At 34.4% G+C, this 22,481-nt stretch overlaps 1 protein-coding gene across 1 annotated transcript; it reads right to left on the reverse strand.

Moving 5' to 3' along the window:
• Positions 1-454: 454 nt before the first annotated feature.
• On the reverse strand, positions 455-22,224 carry LOC147073605 (protein HID1). Its single transcript, XM_085944883.1, has 16 exons — positions 22,072-22,224; positions 21,721-21,934; positions 21,360-21,517; positions 19,364-19,417; positions 16,975-17,174; positions 15,484-15,694; positions 14,368-14,565; positions 12,793-12,883; positions 12,144-12,374; positions 11,339-11,503; positions 10,162-10,452; positions 6,454-6,611; positions 5,084-5,215; positions 4,067-4,251; positions 3,178-3,336; positions 455-1,564 (listed from the first exon to the last, which is right to left on the reverse strand). The coding sequence occupies exons 1-16, from the start codon at positions 22,135-22,137 to the stop codon at positions 1,501-1,503; spliced, it is 2,577 nt and encodes an 858-aa protein (XP_085801009.1). The 5' UTR covers positions 22,138-22,224; the 3' UTR covers positions 455-1,500.
• Positions 22,225-22,481: the final 257 nt, after the last annotated feature.

Below are 22,481 nucleotides of genomic sequence, written 5' to 3' on the forward strand. Positions count from 1 at the left end.
CCAATCCCATCCTCAAGCCAAACCCAGAGACCACTAGATCAACGTCATAATTAAGTCATGTGAGGGCACATGACAAGACAACACACTGAAAGAAATAGAATCAGCTCAGAGAGGTTTTCCTTCAGTGATGGATTGATCCAGGCTAATAATCAATTTGAAGGTTTACCAGCAGTTCCCTTTCTCATTAAAATATTTTGTTTTGTTCCGTTAATACATACCACAATACAATTGTTCTCAGATGTCAATTATAACATAATACAATAATTAATATATTATAAATAATTTCTTTAAATTAACACAAAGTTACAAGAAAATTACTTCTTGCGAGTACAGCACAATTACAATTGAAGTTAAAGAATTCATTTTTAAGTACTACTGACTTAGAAATCCACAATGTCCAATAATAATGTACTGCTTAAATATCACAAGGTTGTATATTATTATAAATTTTTTTAGGTTGACAGTGATTATATCATACGTAAATGCATACAGAAACAATCCATAGTACGTGAAGTAATAATATGTATTTTTGTTCAATATCTAATTATAAGACGTATTATAACCTAAGCTGGCTCTCACATCTAAACCCGCCTCGTCTGCCGCACAGACATAAATCAAAACTTCCAAGAACGTCGATACGGTGTTGCATATGAAAACCACACAGATCTACCTAGCGACAGTCGCATGTAACCTTCGAAACGTATAGATATTTGGATCAGCGATCGGCGAGCCGGTATATTGGTTTTTATGCATCGTGGCTCGACTCGCAGTCCGAGAAGCGTGCAACTTGTCGATTGCAACAGATGTTTTTTTTTTTAATTAAACAGTCGCATTCGAACAATCTACGGTGCTCCATTTGGCAACGTGTGTTTTGTGAATAACGATGATGTCACATCGACGTATTCGATACGTTGCAGTCGAGACGAGTTTTGATGTGAGAGCCGGATAAGACTTCGGTTTACCTTCTACCATATAGGCAGAGACTTTTGAGATTAGATGAGTTTAAAACGACAAATGGAAATTATATTATTACAAAATGATCAAAAATACTATTTTATACAGTTGGCTATAATACTTTAAAATAAGGAATGGAAGAATGCAGAAACAAGTTCCGACATATAGAGACGATACACATTGATGTGTAAGCGCGCTACCGCTATATTATATTATGTTAAAACGGAGCTAGCAGCACCGGTGTGAATTCAAATGAAACTTTTTTAATGACCGTAAAATATATTATTAAATGAGATGTGTTTTATTACATTAACTGAACTAATGCATTGCATGCCTTACCGATGTATAATTATGTTGGTAATGGTAAGTACTAAGTTTTTGATAAAAGTAACATACAACCTTGTAGCATTGAAGCAGTGGCTAATTGAATTATACTTAAGTTTCTAGAAAAAATCCCAGCAAATATGATGCAATCAGTGGTCATGTTATTACATTATTTATAAGTAAGTATAAATATGTGGACATCAATATTAGTTTACAAACACACTATACCCGTTGTATTTCAAAAAGCTTCACATCCGTGTCGTACCAAATCGGGGGCTCCACATTTCTGTAAAAAAAAAAAAATTAAATATACATATTTCTATACATTATATAACACATTTTCTTTGTGTGTGTGTTCTGTGAGCTGGTAGATTAAAGCTCTAACAAAATTTACACATTTACCAGACACAATGATTATATCATTACATAATACAGTAATACCCCGACTTACGCGAACTCGGAGTTACGCGGTTCTTGATTTTTCAAATATGAGACGGAAACAACGCCAGAAACTGATAATGTCACTCGTGTGATAGAAGAAGTTGTTAATCTTGCCAGGCAACTAGATTTGGAAGTCAATGGTGATGATGTCAACGAGCTGTTAGATTCAGATAGTCAGGAGTTGATAATCGATGAGCTCATAGAGATGCATGAGCAAAACATCACTAATACTTCCGACACCCAGTTCCACCAGAAAAGCACATGACAATTACAAACTTGACAGAAGGTTTCAGCTCAATTGAAAAGAACTTAACAATTTTAGAAAACAGACTCCAACAAAGAACTCGTTATAGCTACTAAGCAAGGAATAAAAAAAACTACATATGAGACGTCTAATAACAAAAAGCGACAAGTCCACAATTCAATATTTTCAGGGAAACAACGTTTTTATGTTTCAAGCTACAATTATTTGTTTTAACGTGAGATTATTTTTTCCATTGTATTTTATGTCGAAATTAGAACCAAATGGCAATTTGTTTCAGCTGATAAACTCTTAAATGTAATAAATATAGGCAAAATAAAATTGGACGTATCGCTACTTGTACCTCACTTTTTAATTTATTCCGCATAAGGCACATATTTCCATCGCACTGTCATGAGTTTACCAGATGCTACAGCATGGGAGATGCCCTTTTCAATATTGAACGTTCCCTTATTGGTTGACTTAAATACGCGCGTAATCAACAAAGCTTTAAATAATATGAAACACGGACTTGGCGCTTTTTGTAATAAATCGAGACTTAAAATATTTTTTTTCATAGGGTTATGTCGCGTTTTGGAATTTATAGATCAATACATATTGTGTAAAATTATACAAAGAATACGTGCAAATTTTTTTATCGATTTTGACCAAATGTAGACTTAGACGCCTCATATTAGCTTTCCTACTAAGAAATTCTGCGAAAAAAAAAGAAGATATTGTGTTGTCAGACAAATTTGTTACATTTTATGAAGCCATCGGTAACGAAATAATTTTTTTACGTAACTATTTTTTAAATATGTAGTACATATTAATAAGTACAAAGAACTGCAATTTTATTAAATATTTTTCTTCAAAACTAGTGTTTTTGTCAGTCCTTGGTCCCAATTAAAACAAATTTATATGTATTTATATGCAAAGTTGTACCTACTACGACTTACGCCAATTCGAATTAAGTGATTTTCATCGGACCCACCTATCATGTAACTTCATAGTATTACTGTACACACTGCGACAAACTGGCATATATTTTTTAATAATCATTGTTTGTCAATGATCATATGTATGCCAATATGCTCACAGTGTGTTAAAATGTTATGAATGTATATTATGAGCGCATTTTGTATGTATCAATGAGATATGTAAGTTCCCAGTTTTGTAACTATTTAAAAAAGCTATAGATTAATTAAACATCATACCTGAGGTATATCACTCCCCACATATAGGTGCGGAACCAAGTTGTGGTTCCGGTGTTTGCCTGGTATTTCCTGATGAGGATGGGATGAGGCACTGGAAGCAAGCCCACCAGCGTTCCATGCTGCAGGAACTTCAAGATCTCACTTTCATCAGTCAAGCCCCTATTTAACAGCAACAATAAGCATTCCATTAATTTTGATAATCATTTTTGTCATTGATAAATATCAGTATGGTCGTCAGCCCATACAAATGAAGATTGACCCGGTATTGTCGAAAAACAAAAGTTTTTTGACTGATTCTGACTCAGTTGGGCAAACGACGCCATCTTGGTAAAATGGAGGCTAAAAACGGTTTTTGGGTAATATTTCAATAACCGTTATTCTTACAGAATTTTTATTCTGAGATGAAATAAAGATCGTTAAATCCTTCATAAAAAATGAATCACACATATTTTTGGTAAGTTAAATGGTTTTACCACAATTTCAGAAATTAGTGTTAGCATTTACATAGCTGTTATCTCATTTTTTCGATTTATGTTATTAATACATTGCTAGATGAGGACCTCCCATAGCTCAACCTACTCTTCTCGGTTCTATGTTCTTCGCTGCCACGTAATTCTACCGAACCTTAATATTTCATCAATTCAGTGTACCTTTGGCAGCCAACTGGATCATCGTATTCGTTCACCGACCGCCCTGTATATGAGCTATGTGTCTGCCCAATCATCATTAAAGGATTTTGGCGTAGTTCTGTCAATGTGTGTCTATTATTATTCCAATTATTGCTTTATACCAAAGCTAATTTCATCTATCAAGACCAATGGGACAGAGAGAGAGAGCAATAAAACACGATGTCTTGCGGTGGTAATAAAATGATTCGACGATGACTCACTTATCGATGCAAATCTTCTCAACCTGAGGCACGAGAACCTGCAGCAGTCTCATGATGGTCTGCAGAGGAAGCTTGCTTCTCCAAGAGTGCACCCAGTCGGCTGAAGGGGACCAGCTGGAGCCGGAGGCACTCTTCGTGGCGGGGACGCGAGAACCATCGGGGCCGGCCACTCGAATACTGCCACGCTACAATCGCAATCAACGATATGACATAAGAGTAAACTAGCTATAATGTTTTAAATGTGAATTTAACCGCTCCAAATATTGTGACATAGGGCCAAATGCAAAGCTGTCAACATTAAGTAAAACTAACTAACGCGCACTAAGCCGGCTCACACATCAGAACTCGCCTCATGCGCCGCATGTCGAATTCGTCGATGTGACGTCATCGTCATCCACATAATAAACGTTGTCAAATGGAGCTTCGCAGATTGGTCGAATGCGACTGAAAAACATCTATGTTGCAAAGCGACTCCACGAACATGTTGGACGCCGATAAAGCCGACCGCGTGCCTGCGCAAAGAGCTCGACTCGGCAATTTTGGCCATTCGTATCTAGACTTCACTGTTCGCCGGTGGCCGTTCTGCTGCGATAAATGATGCACTGTGCATTGATATAAGCCTAATTGACGGATGAATCCAATATTTTCGCCTTCTACTTAAATTTCTGCTGTACCGATACATAATAAACGCTGTTACAGCGTCTGATGACATATTTGCGTAATGGCGGCTGGCCAGAGTACTTATTATTTTGACGTCTCGAGAAGCGAGTGTCGCTTATAGATGTACGCGTTCGTCACACGCAACAATTTTTCGCGCGTCTCGGAACTCGGTCGCGGCGAACGAGGCGAGTTTTGATCTGAGAGCCGACTTATGTATAAAACCACTCATGGTAATTTCAAGGCAGGATTTCGTAGTATTTTATATTTTGTATACAATGCGCTGTTATTCTGTAATGGAAAAAAATCACTTTATTTTCAGGTTTATTTATTACATAGTAAAAGTAACATTTTAATTACCTGTGCAACTGATCTTTGGAAGTGCTGCACCGGTTTGGGGCACTCCATTGTCTGCTCGGCTGTCTCTAAAGAATTCTTCGAAGAAACCTTGTCATTTTCACCATTACTTTCGAGAGATAGTTGCGCCAACCCCTAGAAACAACAAAACTATTATTTACACAATAATAAACAAAAATTTTAAATCGTGTGCCTAAAGAATATGTTTAGATTACGCAATTCTATCTGCGCAAATGTTCAGATATTGTAACCTCTCCTACTCTACATGACATCACTTCCTAAGAAGGGAAGGATCTGATATAAAGTCACAAAATATTTTTTTATAATACTAATCATTTTCAATGAATTTGTTTCTTTAACAAATAGTGGTGGAGGGTGTAATTTAATTATGCAGGGAGGTAAAAGATTATGTGATGTAGTGTAACGATGGGAAGACGGGGGATAAAAAAAATAGCAAAAAACGTGTGATGACATTTATGGACGACTCCCAGTTATCTTCCACTCGGTAGAGAGCCGCCAAGCACTTCTAGTGGTCGGTGACTACAGAAACAACAAACAAATTCCGTATGGTTGATAACCCACCAACACATTTACTCGCAAACGATTTTACCAATAAAACACCATATTACCACACAGTAGAAAAGTACACACATAGAAAAGGGTTAAAGAGCCCTGAAAACAGTGGTGGGATGAATTTACATACCAAATTATTTTTCTAATGTAAACCCCGGTTCGGATTAGTCAAGTAATTATTTTATTCAGTGGCGAGTAATTTAGTAAAATCATTTAGTCGATTCAATCCATTTTGTTCTAATTTTTCGGTGGAGTAACACCCCCACCACCTCTCACTAAATACCAAACAAGCCACAAGACAAGCCTGAACATATTGTTATCTTTAGTCAAGTTCATTAGTTGTCGTAGAATTTCTTCCTCCAATTCTTCTGATAAAGCCATTACAAATGAAATTATTAACTTATTTATTTTTGCTTTGTTACGTTGTGTTCTGTTCATTTTGACACGTCACTCACTAATGTACTGTGTTCGGACACTTTTCAGTTACTAAATCATTTAGTGGTAACTAAACCATTCACCACTCGCCTAAACTACTCAACTAATCTGAACCGGCCTTAAGTAATGTACCTACAGTAATGAGGGTTAATTGTTTTCTACTTAAAAAGAAGTACTGGGGGTCATTTTTCATAGTTCAATACTTTTGAGTGTACAAATAAACATCTATCGGAATTTTTTGAAACTTTTAAATAATATATATTTGCACGAGGAATGAATTTTAAATATTTACAGCCATATTGTATCAAATTAGCTCCAAATTATAATATAAACTTAAAAAAAACTAAAAGCTTTGTTGAACTAACCGTTTCATCTTCTCCGTCCCCCCCTGATCTCTGACCTTCGTTGATTGTGAGGAGCTCTGCTTCATCCGGTTGAATGACAAGAGGAATGGAAGGTCCGACATCCAAAATCAGCTGCGTGGAAGGATGCGCCGACTCTCTTTCGGTCATCTGTCCGATTGCTGTTGGATTTGATGAAATTACAATTTGACACTTAAAGATTTCGAAGGACTAACTTTCATTTACAAAATTTGCAGTCGATTTCCACAACTATCGTATGTATTGTGTACTATTTATTTTCAAGAAAGTATGTATAATGTGTTCAGACACTTTTTACATAGCATAAAATATGTCTAATGAATAAAATAAATCGTTATGTATTCGAAAGATAGATAATATTTCCGTGAATATGTAGTAATTAAACGCTTTTCTCGAATATTCCTTTATTTATCAAATATACAGGTTGTTTTTAAAGCTATGTCAAACGATCTAAATATTGAAGAAATAAAACCAGTGCGGCTATTCTTAACAGTCATCACTTTAGCACCTTTCCGTTATTTTCATTGGTCCAAATTAACATGGAAGGCACAATAATTGGTAAATTCGTAATATGTAGACATGTCGGTCAAATTCGGGAATGTTCATGCTGGCGGATATGCTCGAACTCAAGAATTTTGTATTGACACAGACATATCAACATAACCTACAATTTTATTAGTCATGTCATTGCAATTACAGCGCAAATGTAATTGCAGTAAAACAAATATATTACTACTAGCTGCTACTAGCCACTCGATATTTGACAGCTCGAGGGAACTATAAATTAAGACGGCGGCCGTGACGTAATCATATTTCAAAACAGTCGGATCTTGCATCTCAATTTGTAAAATTGACGTACCCTGTCTCGCTCTAATCGTATGTGAATGTATTAAGTAACCGCCTGAATACGTAAAGTGATAAATGTAATATATCTATCACATGTAGCTCTTTTTGGATGTTAAGCGATATGTTAGAATAGCCTTGCAGTAATCATCTTTTTTTTAACTTACTATATCGTAAAAATATTAAACTATTTATTATTTGATTTACAATTTAAATTAGTTCGTTCATACATAAATTATTACAATTCATCAGAATTATTTCCATAACAAGTGTTCCTTCACAAGAATTTTATCAGATTCGTCAGTCATGCTAACACCTAGCTCAGAGGTAGAACGTCAACTCTGAGTCAGATTTTTTCATGCATTTGATTGCAATTATAATAGGAAACATACAAAAAAATACTGAAAAACTCTATGCTTGCACTCGAAAAAAAAAAGCATTTTAATGAATATTTTGTCCCAGCACAGAAATTATGAATGGAAAATATAATTAGTGGATAAAAATCATAATTTGGGAAAAGGGATGTAAATGTCAGTGTGTTGAGTTTTTATATGATAATAACAATAGATACAACTAAATACACGCTGTTTCAAAAGGAGGTAAGCCACAAATGTCAAATTATTATTTAATTTTGTGATAAAACGTGTATTAATTTCATCCTCGTAAAAAAATCCTCATTGATGACATTCATTCATCATTCAAGCAACATTTTACGGCAAGGATAAAGGTGGTAAGCGTTTTACGGCAAAAACGTATGAAAATATTCTGATTTGGGGGACAATATTCAAATAATAAAAAATAAATAAAACAATGAACTCTCGAATACTCTAAAGATGTAAAATAATTTTACCGGTAAATACAGAGTAAATACAACAAGGGCCCAATGCATAGAATGTCAATATTTTATAATTTTTGAATTGACATACAATGTTACTAATAAAATATGTGATATGAAAAATGTACAATATAAATTTAATGATTATAAATTAGTAGTTGATAATTAATTCCAACATTAAATATTAAATATTGGCTTTATCAGTGATTAATTAGCATGGATACAGTATACCTACAGTGTCTTCTCATTTGTATATTTTTTTATTGATATGGCAATGAAATTCATTCATAATTAAAATATCGTCTGTTTACATATGGGATGCTGACATAATAAATTATGTATCACGGTTACAGTATGCATACATACAGTATTCGTATATTTTAATATTAACATGGCAATGAAATTCAGAAATTATTAAGATGTCTGTTTACATAATAGATGTCAATAGTGTGAATAATCTAATATGTTGTATTTAATACGGCCAGTATTTCGTGTTTGCGTATATAATCAGTATACAAAATAATTTGTCTTTTTTTTCAGAAAAAACGTTAAAAACTGTATTGATATAATTTCTGCTTAAAATATGACATTTTTGTCGGATTTATAGGTCAAATTGCGTGTGCACATTCATTTTCCATTAAGAGCGTACTGCAGTGACTTCAGGTGCGACGAAATTTCTCACTAGTCGCCAATCGGAGACCGACAGTCGAGGTGTCGATTTGTTTTGTCATGGCGTCGGATGAAAATATTCTTAAATCGTGTAAAGATGACTAAAAAACTTTACGTATGTACTTAAAAAAAAAAACATGTCAATGAATATACTATTATTATTAGTAATATAACAATAAACATAACATTAAATGGACACATGCTGGATTTTTATGACAAATTATATTTCATTCGGCACGCGTCATTTGCACAATCCGCGCATCGCCTAGACACGATCTTTTTAGACCATGCCTCAACTGAAGTATAGCCTTAAGCATTTATTACTCGAAAAACAGCTGTTAATGTTTCGTGATTAGTGATCTATGCAACTGGGCCTAAGTCTTTGTGGTAAATACATAATAAGGGATGAATATTATATAACAATAATATGTATAGTGCATGACTAGCTCAATAAAATTAATTTGGACTAATTATTTCTGTGCTACAAATTAAATAAAGAAAACATTATGAATTAGTAAATGTGATAGAAACATGGCATACTTTTACAGTTCCTGTATGTAAAGGATGCCTGTTTCGATATGATTCTGTAACCTTGGGCACATCCTTCCGAAAGATAAACACAAAAAAACAAAAAAATTAACAAAAAAATATTTATATACCTACTAAATTATTATTCAAAGAATATGAAAAACTCAGATAAGAATTGTAAAGCATAGTGATTATTAGATCTATATACACAATCTGGTTGGTCATATAAAATTTTAATCAGGGCACACATAATGTTTCCCAGAATAAAACCCTAAACAATATTATATTTTTCAATAAAAAGAATGCTACATTTTTAAATCTCCAATAAATTCAGTCTTGAATAAAAAATAATTTAATTAAAATTATCGGAGTATCTAACAATTTAAATTTGGAGTAATCCTGACAGCATCCGTTGGTAATATTGATTTAATTTAGATTACCAAGATGGTAGCATTCTTGATGGAATTTGAAATCATCAGATAGCGTAGTTATCAGATATTATTCACAAGCGATACACTTGGGTCAGCACCTAGTAACAGAAAGATGTGTGATCGAATCTCACTCGGTTTTTAGATTACTCTAGGATTTTTCAAGAGATAGATAAGGTTGAGGTTAAATTATGTATTTTAAATAACCGAAACCATAAAATTTATGGTAATAATAAATAATTATAATTGTGTATTTTATTTATTGTATTTGTATGTCTTTAGTTATCTTGATATTATCTCGAAATCCAAATTTTCCACCTAGTGGACGATGCGTGCACACATTATTCCGCGTTTACTAATTTGACGGTATAATTAATGATATAAAATGACCTGGTGTCTCAGGTAGGGTGACTTCGAGAGTCCCAGGTTCAGCAGGCTGAGCAGGTCTGGAGCCCTCCATGGTGGGCTCGTCGCTGCTCTCTCCCCCCTTGGTCTCCCTGCGGGTGTCGCGGCCCTCGTCAGCGTTATCGCAGCGGGCGGCCCTCACAGACTTCCGCGTGGATCCCGAAGTGGAAGTCTGCTGCATGGACTTGCGGATGGAGGCGTGGTCGTGCGGCAGATTGGCAAGATTGTGGAATACGCTGCGCTTTCTGATGATGGTATACACTAGATTTGAGTTGCCTGCGGAAATGTAACGGATTCAAGCTTAATAACCAGTCAGCATTTTGGATACATTACTTAACATAATATAAATTAAGGGTATTAAAGCATTTTGTTAGTTTTTTCCTGTTTTGAAGAAAGTGTGTACCTTTTAAACATGATTAACCGGTTCTATGCCCTTCAACGAGTTTTCTCGCTCTATGAGGGCAGGCCGCACATATAAATTTTGCGATTTAACTCGTCCGACTTTAAACTCAAATTACTAGCCACTGTCGCAATTAGTATGTCACTCCGTAGCATATTGGATAAATGCGACGTTTGGGGCGTTTACCCGTGGAGATGCAGGGTTCGATTCCCAGCCGGGGTGGCTTACTTTTTTCAAAAAAGATTTTTTCTATTGGTTATAATATACTCTTTCAGAAAGTGTTTTTCTAAATTATATATGTTCAATAATCAGAATGATAAATTCTTAAATCTTGTGAATTATTCATTTCAATAATAGAAATAGTTAATTATAAATATTCTTTAAATTAAAACTTCATACTTTGTAGTTTTAGATGTATGAATGTTCTGAATAAAATATTAGAACCGATATAAAAATATTTTTTTATTATTAGAAAATAAATATTTTTGAACAATTAAATTTAGCTCTAAATTGCAAAATTTGAATGAATTTGGCTAATAAAATAATATTTAGGAAAAGTAAATTACCCGTTGCAAATATAGACGCTCTACCAACTAGACCACTGACGGTACAATTAATATATACCTACCACAGATAAAAAGTATTATCTTCAAAAATATAGCATTATGAAATATACTTGGAAGTCAAACAAAATCAAATAAAGAAAAGAAATTAAAAAAGTTTTTAAAAATGAAATCGTAAAGCAAAATATGCACAACATACCATCAAACTGATATTGAATGATATTATTGAACATCTCGAGGAGGAAGAATACGAGATGATGATTAGCAGGCGAAGAGAAGAGGAACCACGGAGTGCTGAACGCTTCCAGTAAATGGAGCAGCTTCGTGCTCGCCACCATAGATAATGTCTTCAAATACGGTGAGACTGCAACAAATAGATTGATTATAAAAAATAATTTCATATGTGCATATACCAAAGAGAGAGCAAGCTATGGGTAAATTTACAAAGAGGCGAAGTGACTGCAGTTCAAAAGATTGCAGCAAAATAGAGAGGCTTAGAACCAGGAGGATGGCACCCATGCCGTATCTCCAACAAAATTACAGACAAGCGAGCTCACCAATATTTACTTTGTCCAAGAGATTGAAATATATACGTGCATGGGAAACCACGCTGATTCGGCGTCTGATCGCATTTTTGATGCAATGGCGCTTCATTTTATTGACGACTTTGATATTTCGAGAGGTTGCAATCGACATTGTCGCTAGGCTCATGTGTGCGCGGCCGGATGAATCTGACCTATAAGGTTTGATTTATGGCCGTGTCGCAGACGGGGTGATGTATATGTGCGAGCCGGCTAAAATGTCAGTAAATCAGATGCTCAGTTTAAATCTCACTCTCCGTTCCCTGTGGTCGCAGTTATACACTGTCTGATTAAAGTCCACTGCTCGTCAGAATAATTGCGACCAGTATTGAAAACACAAACCCTTAAAATTAAACTTACGTTTGGTGGCTCTCTGCCTATTGGAAAGTAGCCCGAGTAGAGAAGGTTATAACGCATATTTACCATTCACTAAAATAGTGAGCAGGCAATCGAACAGAGGCTGAAGCCGTTGATGTCCCGTCGTGATGATCTTGTGAAAGACTGTGACAAGTAAATCGGCATGCGTGCCCGTGAAGACAGGAATGTCCATTGGGATGGTGGCAGTGTATGGTTTATTCAGCCGGACACCGAAGTTGCGTTCCCCGGACAGTAACAGCAGAATGAATACACCGATGTGCATTAATCCCACGCGAGCTAAAATAAAAAATGACATCCATGAATGTAAAAATGTAGATTAATATTAATGTAAAACATAATTTGAAGAAGAAAATTTGTTTAACATATGAAATAATTGTGCAACAAATTGTGCAACTTGATTTATTGTTACATCTGTAAGAATTGAATTGACAGCACAAAGAACTAGCGACATCTATAAATATCGACCAGAGGTTTTTAGATCACGTTATTCAGCTGAATTTAGTTTCGAGTTCTCTGAGTGACCAATTCGGTAGCTTCAATCGTATCCGAAAAATGCTCCACCGTATTTGAAACAGTACTCTTGCAAATTATTACAGTGCAAACTGTGACGCACGTCCGGAGAGAACATAGAGAGGATAGGCGTGCCATATGTCTAAACTCTACCTGGTCGATATATAAAAATGGTTTCACTTACATTGATCAGCTCTCGAATCGTTGAGGTGGTAAAGAATTGGAACCAGTATCTCTAATACATCGCTACTCTTTAAAACGTAGTATAAAAATTTCTGCAAACAAAACATTTAAATCATGTATATATTAATAATGGGAATCGAAAACATACATTCAGTAATCATATCAGTAAAATTAAAAAACATATATGTATAATAATTAATGAGAAGGATGACTCTGGTCTTGGTGTTTCGTGGTTTTTAATTTCAATTTTACCACGTTTTTCTTAGCTCGTATTCTTATTTGTCCGGTGGTTGTTTATCCAGTACAAATCTTGCAATCGATTTTTAACTAACTTCCCGAACTAGCTGGACATTTGAAACTTTTAGAATATATCAGAACACGATGCCAATGCATTCTTTTAATACTTTTAGCCATCTTTAAGTAGAATTGAATTATTTTTAGTTAATTCTGTTTTGTATGAAAAGTCATTTCGGAAGAAATCCGTAATCCAATCCACTATTATTGGTTGCTAAGGGGGTGGTCTTAGCAACTAAATTATTAATAAATACATGCGTAACTATGGAAATCAAAATGACATTTCAGTATTCTATATTTGTTTGTTTGTTGCAAAATAGCAAAAAAATGATTTGTTGACAATTGCCTTATTTGTCCTAAATTATTAATACATAGAATTGTCAAGTTTATATGATTCAACAGAAAATGGTATATAAAAAGTTCTTTTTATCTTGTAATTATTTAATTCTTCATTTGTTGATAATTCAATTAATACTACTTTGTGTAATTCAACCCAAATCTGGAATATATTGTAATGATGCCATCATTAGTGTCTACTTATTTCCCCTGAAGCCGGTAACTCCCCAAATCCCTCCTGTACCCAGAGGGGAGTGGTAGCGGTAAATTGTGGTTTGGTGTATTTAGCTTCTTATCTATTTACAATAATTGATACGGTCTGTCTTACCATTGACAGTTACTGTTGGAATTACATTATAACGTAATATCAAGTTATAAATTTTAGTTACGTATACAAATTATAAATTTACAGTAGAACCTCGTTAATAAGAACACGGATAATTCTAAATTCATCGTAATTCGAAATTTTCGCGAAAAAAAAGTCCCTTGAACATTATTTTCATATAAAACCATACCTTTAATTTCAAATTTCCTGGCATATAAAAATATTCAATAAATCGTAATAAATTACAGTATTTCATGAGCCAGTCATTGCAAATTGTGACAGACTTTTCTTAAAACATCATAAATTACTTATTTTAAGGTAATAAAAATAATTCTGACATTCTATCCCATTAACACACACGGAACCGGAAATGTGGTAGACACATCTATGATCGTAAACGATATTGATGAATATCAAAAAAAAAAAAAAAAATTACCTACATTTCATAATTCGTAATTCGAATTTTTTTTCGTTTTTCGGTCCCGTGGAATTCGTATTAACGAGGTTTTACTATAATACACTGTTTGATTGTAAAAGAGGAAACACGTGAGACTATTTTATGACGCTCGATCGAATCTGTACCCATGGCTTTCAAAGAAAGGAATATGCAGTAATATCTACCTTGTTATAGTCACACATCTTCCAGAAGAGAACAAGGAGTTCCTGGTGGAACTGAACCTTCTTGGCAGAGTTCGGCAGGTAAGTCTGCGCCAGCGGATTGTTCAGGAGCCGCGTCACTCCTCTTAAGATAAATGCAAAGTCTTCGTCTCTATGTATCCGGGATAAGTAGTTTATGAATAAGTTATCTGGGACGGACGACTGCAAAAATAAAAGATTTCTACTTCAATAATAATTATTTAAAGTAATACTTTAGACCAGTGGTATTCAAAGTGAGTGCGAGCAATCAGTAGGCTGTTAAATAATAATTTCATACAATCTTAATTCAATGCATTAATTGCCTATGCTTTAGTGGTTGTTTTCTTTAAGCGATAACCAAATTGCTCTTTCCATCTGTATCCTACTAGCTGCACGAGATCTAATGTCACATCTTCACCTTAGATATGATACAAGACTAAATAGTCTACTTTCTTATCTCCTCGTTACTTTTAAAGTCATCACATAACCAGTATCTGTAACAAGCACCTGTTCTCGGATCCAAAGTATATGGTAGTGGCAAAGGGTGGAGGTAAGCTGTTGAGATCCGACATAAATAGTGCACACTAAACTTTGTCAGTCATAATTATTTCTTTTCATTGAACTAAGAGTCCAAATTGTAGATGGTGTTGGTTAGTTTTTAAATTCAATTAAAACCTGCGTAAACAAAGCCATAATAGATAATAGTCAACACATATTTCATAGATATAAGAATTTTTTTATCAATTGTGGTTTGGTTTGGCAGGGGTAACACCATCTGCAATAATTGATACTCGTAATTCATACTGACAAAGTGTATACAATTTTTGTCAGATCGCTCATTTTTTTAAAAAAAAAAAAAAAAATAATACCAAAAAGAAAAGAAGCAATTTGTTTTCATAGTTCAAAGAAAACTGACAAAGTTTAGTGTGCACTATTTATGTCGGATCTCAACAACCTACCTCCACCCTTCACCATTAATATATGGTCAATCTAAGTATTCATAATACCATTTGAAACGATCAATTTTAAACAATTATTATCACGGTTATATTTCCAAATTAAGAAGAATCAAAACAAATACATAATATTTGATGATGGTACCTCGTCTCCGTCCACCCCTCCGCAGCTGGTGTCGTGATCGAGGGTGACGATGAGGATCTGTAGAGCGATGTCCACCAGTGGCTCCAACGAGTCTTGGAAGAGCAGGTGATTGTACGGCAAGCCTAAACCTACTGGATCATATGCGCACACTGTGTTTAAAAGTGACGTGAACATTGGTAACGCATGCCGGTTTTCAGGACAAGTGAGATACCTGAAACATGGAAAAAATAACATTTGTTAGATCCACCCATTGGACACCCTGACAAAACTGCCCGGATATTGCCACCCAGACATTACCGCCCAGACATTGCCGCCAAACCAAATGCGTCAGTACCAGTACTTATCAATACCGCTCGGACAAATCTGCCTAGACACACCCGCCCGCAAAAAATAAAAAAATACAGTCGAACTTGGTTATTACGAGGAAGATGGGACCGACTGAATTTGCTCATTATAAGCGTTACTCGTTATATCAGAAAATAGGTATTTTTAAATGAGCGGTCACATAACACAAAAATACACAATGAGAATTTTTCCCCGAAACAAGCATGGCATTCATAAACTACAAAAGAAGTTGTTCATTGTAATGAACGCTGGTAGGTACCTACTTACTTTACAAACCTTAGATTTTTTTTTCAACTATATGCGTGGATACATTTTCTATCTTGTCGGCGAAAACACCAATTAGGTAAGTACTTACGACACTTAACTAGCGTTATAAACGTAATCCGAACCCGGCGGCATCCTGTCCGGTCGGATTTTATTGCAGGGTCGAAATGTTTTTAAACAATCGACACATTAATTAACATTTTTGATGATATTTTAGCTCGGTATATCCGATAAGGAGCTTGTTATAAAAGTGAATAAATGCATGGAGAAAATCATTAACCAAAATGTCAACGAATGTTTCCTCGTTACATCAGAGATCTCGCTATATCCGTGATCGTAATAACTGAGCTCGACTGAATATAAAACGAGTGCTTTTTTGGTTTTTCGAATTGCGTATTGATAGAAATTTACATACCTACCTATGATAATCAGTGTAATTTGAGATTTAATCCGTTGCAGCTGTTTTAGAGTAATAACTTAAAATCATCAGCTTTTAAAACTTGGTTAATGCCTTTGTATGGTAGTATTTCTAATTTAGAATATTTAAGAAGGTAAGCACACAATATTTAAATTTAATTTTAAATAATTTATATTTTTTTAATATCTTTATTCGTATGTTTTTTGTATTTATAAAAATTGTCTCATTTCTATATTGTTGTGGTGACAATGTCTTTGCGGTTTTGTCCCCCCACTCATTGATGTATGGACATTTATGAAAAATAAAATAACTGAAATTTTAGTCTTCCAGAATCATACAATGTTATAAACATTTTTATATCAATATTCACTTTTTACTGTTATTTCTGTGGAAAGACACGATATTGAGAGAAATAACAATAGCTAATTAAGTGATAATGTCTTTGTGAAAACAAGATGACTTACGCTATCCATTTATTAGGCTGGTGTGTGATGTCAGCTGAAGGGCGGTACATAGCCTCGCTGAAGCAGGCCAGCAGCAAACGGAGGAGCTCAGAGCGACGAGCGTCAAGCGGTGGAACTCGGGGAGGCGACGAGGCAAATCCAACACCTGCCTCCCAAATGTACTCGCAACTGTCCAACGCCGATAGCTCTTCCGCTTTGTCCTGAAATATTCAACAGAATCAAAGTTTAATTCAAATGTTTTCCATTAACCCTAATGGCAGTATGGCTCTACACGTATAACCACACTTTAATATTACAAAAAAAGTATGTCTGTACTAGTAAAGCAACGCGTTCTGTGTTGTCAGATTTTTCATGCCACTTTCCTAATTTCAATTAAAATAATATTATTTCCACAGATATAGGTACTACTACAATTACCAATCAATAAGTTTAGAAAGTTATAATAATAACATATATTTTAAGTGGAAAAAAAAAATATGTCATATTGTTCATGTCTCTTTTAATTTTGATTGAATTATTTGTATTTATTCAAATATAAGTATGTAGCAGTCAATGACTTCGGGCCTTGTCAGCATTATTTCGACAGTGTAAGAATTAGCAAGTCATTTAAACTATCGCACAATCGTCGCATCTACAGTCAGCATATTCTACTCTATTATTCAATGGGATTGAAACATTCGAAGTGCAATAATGCAGAGGCCAGCGGATTTCTCAATTGCAAACTTCATCAACAATGACTCGTAATTTACCGAATATTCATGCATATAATTAGCAGGTCATAGTTGAAGAGTCAGTCAGTCTAAATACTTATTAGTATCAATCTTAATCTCGGTCCGATCAGTAAGTTTCATGTCAGTCGCTCAGCATTCTATTCCACCGAGCTCGGACCTCGGAACAGTATCATAAGTATTGTAACATACTCTTGTACTGACTGTTTACGCTGCAAATAAAACTCGTTCCTCCATCCATCGGAGCAACCACCAAATCTCGACTTCTTATCCTTCCCACTCTCCATCGACACCTCCTGGTCATCTCCAATCACAGCGGTCTCGTCCCACAACCACGAGACCCGTCAAAAGTATAATAAATACAGATAATTATTACAAAATATGCTCTATAAAAACTTAAGAACCGCTGACATTACAAGTACTCGTAGCTCAGTACGTAAGACGCTGGTCTTTCATCTGGGAGCTCCGGATTCGATCCCAGTGAGGTCACACAATATATTTATCTGATTTTCTCAAAGCCTGTGTGTCTGTGATTGTTTCACTTATATTACTGATTACACAACTGTCACTGGGCACCATGGCCTGTTGATGTTTTAATAATTACAAGATAAAAAGAACTTTTTATATAAGTTTTTAAATTTTCTGTTGAATCATATAAACTTGACTTGCTAGCTTAAACGATCAAAAAAATATGTACTTGATAGAAATAATACTGAAATGTCATTTTGATTTCCATAGTAACGCACGTATATATTAATAATTTAGTTGCTAGGACCATCCGCTTAGCAACCAATAATGGTGTCGAAATAACTTTTCATACAAAACAGAATTAACTGAAAATGAATTCAATTCTACGTAAAAATGGCTAAAAGTATTAAAAAAAAATGCATTGGCATCGTGTTCTGATATATTCTAAAAGTTTCAAAGGTCTAGCTAGTCGGGAAGTTAGTTAAAAATCGATTGCAAGATTTGTACCGGACAAAGAACCACCGGACAAATAAGAATACGAGCTAAGAAAAACGTTGTAAAAATACAGGCGGCCCTCGACTTTCGCACGCAATTGGTTCCTGAAAATGTGTTCGAAAGTAGAGGCACCTAATGTAAAAAAAAATGCATGGAAGCGCACAGTTTTGCATTATCAACAAAAATCTAAAGCGAAACTCTAGCGAAAATAGAACATTCGAAAATCGAGGGCCGCCTGAATATATATATATATGTTTTGAATCGTCATCAATAAAGAGAATATCTTTTTTTTAACTACACTTAAGTACAGGTGCTGAAAAAATAGTTCACTAATAAATAGGTTTTGGAGTACCTCCGAAACATACCTTCTTGCAGGATTCAAACCTGCACCTTTTGGGTTTCAGCCAATGTGCTTTACAAGCTAGCTCCATTTAATCATAGTATCCGGAAATTTTCTGCAATAGCCACGTGTTCAGCGGATAAGTGAGGCGTGAAAAACCACTAAAATACTTTTATATGTATTACCTACCAACACTATAATATATTACATGTAATACAATATAGATTCTGATAAAATCGATGGTCAGTGGCCGAACACACCTCTGTTCCCGTGATCACCTGGACACTATGACTAATTGTACGAAATATAACAAGATAGAATATGTTAAACTTTTTAATATGGGCATTGTAATACTTACAGGTCCAGATCTACGACTGCTGACTACGGTGAAATCTGGGCAGAATAATAAGTCCTATGAACAAATAAAAAAAATCAGTGATTAGAATATATACAATCATTATTGATAGTTCCGGAGAGGCAAAGAGACATGGGTCATATATATATATGCATATTTGAGACGTTAGAGCATATTTGAGACATTGGTGCATATTTCATAAATGAATGCATATTTTAGAGCTTTTGAATTTATAATTTTAGTTTTTTTTAATTATTTTATCGACTAAGTTAGTAAGGTAGATAGTTTAGATGCACTTGCATTTTTAATGCCATCTCAGAGCTGTGGATTTATCAGAAAAGGTGAAGTCAACTCGGGCACTTTTATTTAAAGTTTGCCCAAACACCTCTGTGGACGTTTAGAGATCGTTTTCTGTATATAAACAAAATACTGACAGATACCTATGCGGAAAAATTTAATGCCAGAGCATAATATTGAAAAAAAAATTGTGGATAATTTTTTTTCGGGCAAATAACAGAAAATAGTGTGTCGTTTTTGTTTTTTAAGTTATGTTTGGTTTACATTGCATTTAATTATTTGTACTTGTGAAAAAGCTATTTTGAAAATTGTAATAATTGATTAACTTTATATTCATTCTTTGTGTTTTTTTGTTCTACTATCGTATTATGTAGAAAAATTATTAACTACTTGTTCGATTTTTTGTCAGTAATATTGGGTAAAGTGGGTATTTACAATTTTTCTCACAAAAATGACAATTTTTAACTGCATATTTCTTCGGTTTTAGTGCATATTTTATTGATTTTAAATGCATACGTGCATGCATATAATCATGTTTTTTATTGCATATAAATCCGCCCCCTAGTAATGACACATAATCAGGCAGAACACGTACCCTGAACGTCGCAATAGTCAATGTTTTCGATTTTTTCAATCAAAATGTTTATTAATGTTATTAATTATTATACTTATTGTTTATTACACAGTAAACTCCCGATTATCCGTGTGCGGATTATCCATGCAAGATACGGTGTATACAATGATATAATAGCTTTCAGGAAAATGCGAACTGATATTACAAAATTATTAAAAGGTTCCTGCAAACAAACAAAAATCAAAGATTTTCTTAACACAGTTAGTGCTCAAAACACGCCTGGCGTGTGGCCATTAGATACATATACATTCACTACTAACCAGTTAATTACCACATTTAATTATCATGCAAATTGCTACACGACAGGAGTGTCTTGAGCACTGACCGAGTTATGGTAATTAACTGGTCAGCAGTGACTGTGTGTTAATAAATAAAGAGTATTAAACGTGTTAAAATAATTGTCTGCTTTAGAAATGTATATGTACAATTTTAAAAAGAAAAAACCATAGTTCGGATTATCTGTATTTTTTGTTTATCCATGCCGCCTCTCCTCACCATTAGTCCAGATAATCGGGAGTCTACTGTATTTATATATATATATGAACATTATTTAAATGAGAGCATAGAATAATATATCGTATCACAATTAATAATCCGATGGGACTTGAACCTGTAACCACTGGATTCGTACAAATGTGCTTTTTCAATTAAGCTACAAGCATCCTACTTAATTACAACGAATTTAACTAGTAGTTCTTACATGAAATGCTTATTTCGGTTATTAGTTGGTTACCGCTTATCTGCTCACTAGTGGATATATGCATGAGATATTTCCAAATTATGTATGTTCAATATAATATAGAATGTTACATTCTCAAATCCTGTGAATTATTCGTTCAATAAAAGAAATAGTTTATTATATTATTTAATAAATAATACAGTTAAAAATTAACGCAGGTTCTAAATTTGGTCATCATTATTTAAATATTGCATCTTAAATTTTATTTTATTGGTAAGAGATAAGGTATAAAAGGCCAGTCTGTTTCTTCAAACAAATCTGGTGTAGGTAATAGTTTTAGTTTTTAAAAAACACAATATTTAATGGCATTGGTGACATTATATACTTACACAAATAGCATTAATAAGAGACTGAGCCAAAGGCATGGACTGATTATCTTCATTCTCTGTAGAAGCAGCCGGCAACGATGACCAGAAGAAGCCTCTCCAATCGTCATCCTCAAATATATACGGCAACACTCGTGTCAACAATCTTATGCAGTTTAAAGCTGAAAGAACAATAAGATTTCCATCACAGACTGGCAGAAATTTTCATGTGTCACACGTAAAAAACTACGTATTCACTTCAATAAATTATTGTAGCAGAAATACGCTGGATTTGGCGGTGTTTAAATTACATACATAGGTAGGAGTCCTATCTCTGATCTAAGAAACATTACTGAACGTAAACAATATGAATTTGAGTGTTTACCTGTCTGTTGCTCATGCTGGGTCCTGCAACTGCTGTCGACGGCTTTCACCAGCTTCTCGACAGCCTTGTAGCAGAGCGTCGCGAGATTCGAAGGGGCCTGTTCCCGCAGGGCTCGAATCTCCGGTGCGGGCACCAGGGTGAAGACATCTTGCACATTTGTGACGTTCTCGGACCAGAATTGATCCCAGAATGTATCATCGCCGGCGTCAATAGGCTAGTGTAACAAATAACCGGCAAATTAAACACAATTCGGCGCTCGAAACCGAATACATTGCATCAAATCCATGTTATCGGATTCCCATATTGATAAGTGTAAATGTGTGGGAGTATGAATTAAATTTGTGTGTTTACCTGTGTTTTCGATGTCAGTTGAACGACTGCCTTTCGGAAGTTCAATTTTGTATCCGCATTTCCCATTCCGCAGTCTTTTTGATTAAAAACTTACCTATTAATTATTTTACTTAATCTGACAATGCATTTCATAAAGTACAACTATTTCGACGTAAAGTACTCATAGACAATGCAGAAATTTTATTATGACATTGAACATCTGTTTTTCTTATTGCAATATCAAAAATATAACGACCTACCTACCTACTTTGCAATAAATAATTGTACGAACAAGATAGGTATTAAGTTTTTAAATGCCTTTGTTAAAATAAATCCAGGGTTTCAAGTAATATTTCATAGCTCTTCTGTAAAGGAAAGAGTTTTTATAAGTAGATTTTTTGAATATATTTACAACTGTCTTATATTTTATG

This window comes from Rhyacophila brunnea, unplaced genomic scaffold, assembly GCF_057557595.1.
Source record: "Rhyacophila brunnea isolate RB1 unplaced genomic scaffold, BYU_Rbru_1.0 scaffold_17, whole genome shotgun sequence".
Taxonomy (NCBI): Eukaryota; Metazoa; Arthropoda; class Insecta; order Trichoptera; family Rhyacophilidae; genus Rhyacophila; species Rhyacophila brunnea.

Excerpts from the sequence above, each read along its gene's own strand:
- LOC147073605 (XM_085944883.1), bottom strand. The coding sequence starts at position 22,137 with ATGGGAAATGCGGATACAAAATTGAACTTCCGAAAGGCAGTCGTTCAA. Across the intron at positions 14,566-15,483 it reads GAGGGGTGGACGGAGACGAG|TCGTCCGTCCCAGATAACTT; the intron begins GTACCATCATCA and ends TTATTTTTGCAG. Across the intron at positions 12,884-14,367 it reads AGATGTGTGACTATAACAAG|AAATTTTTATACTACGTTTT; the intron begins GTAGATATTACT and ends TTTTGTTTGCAG.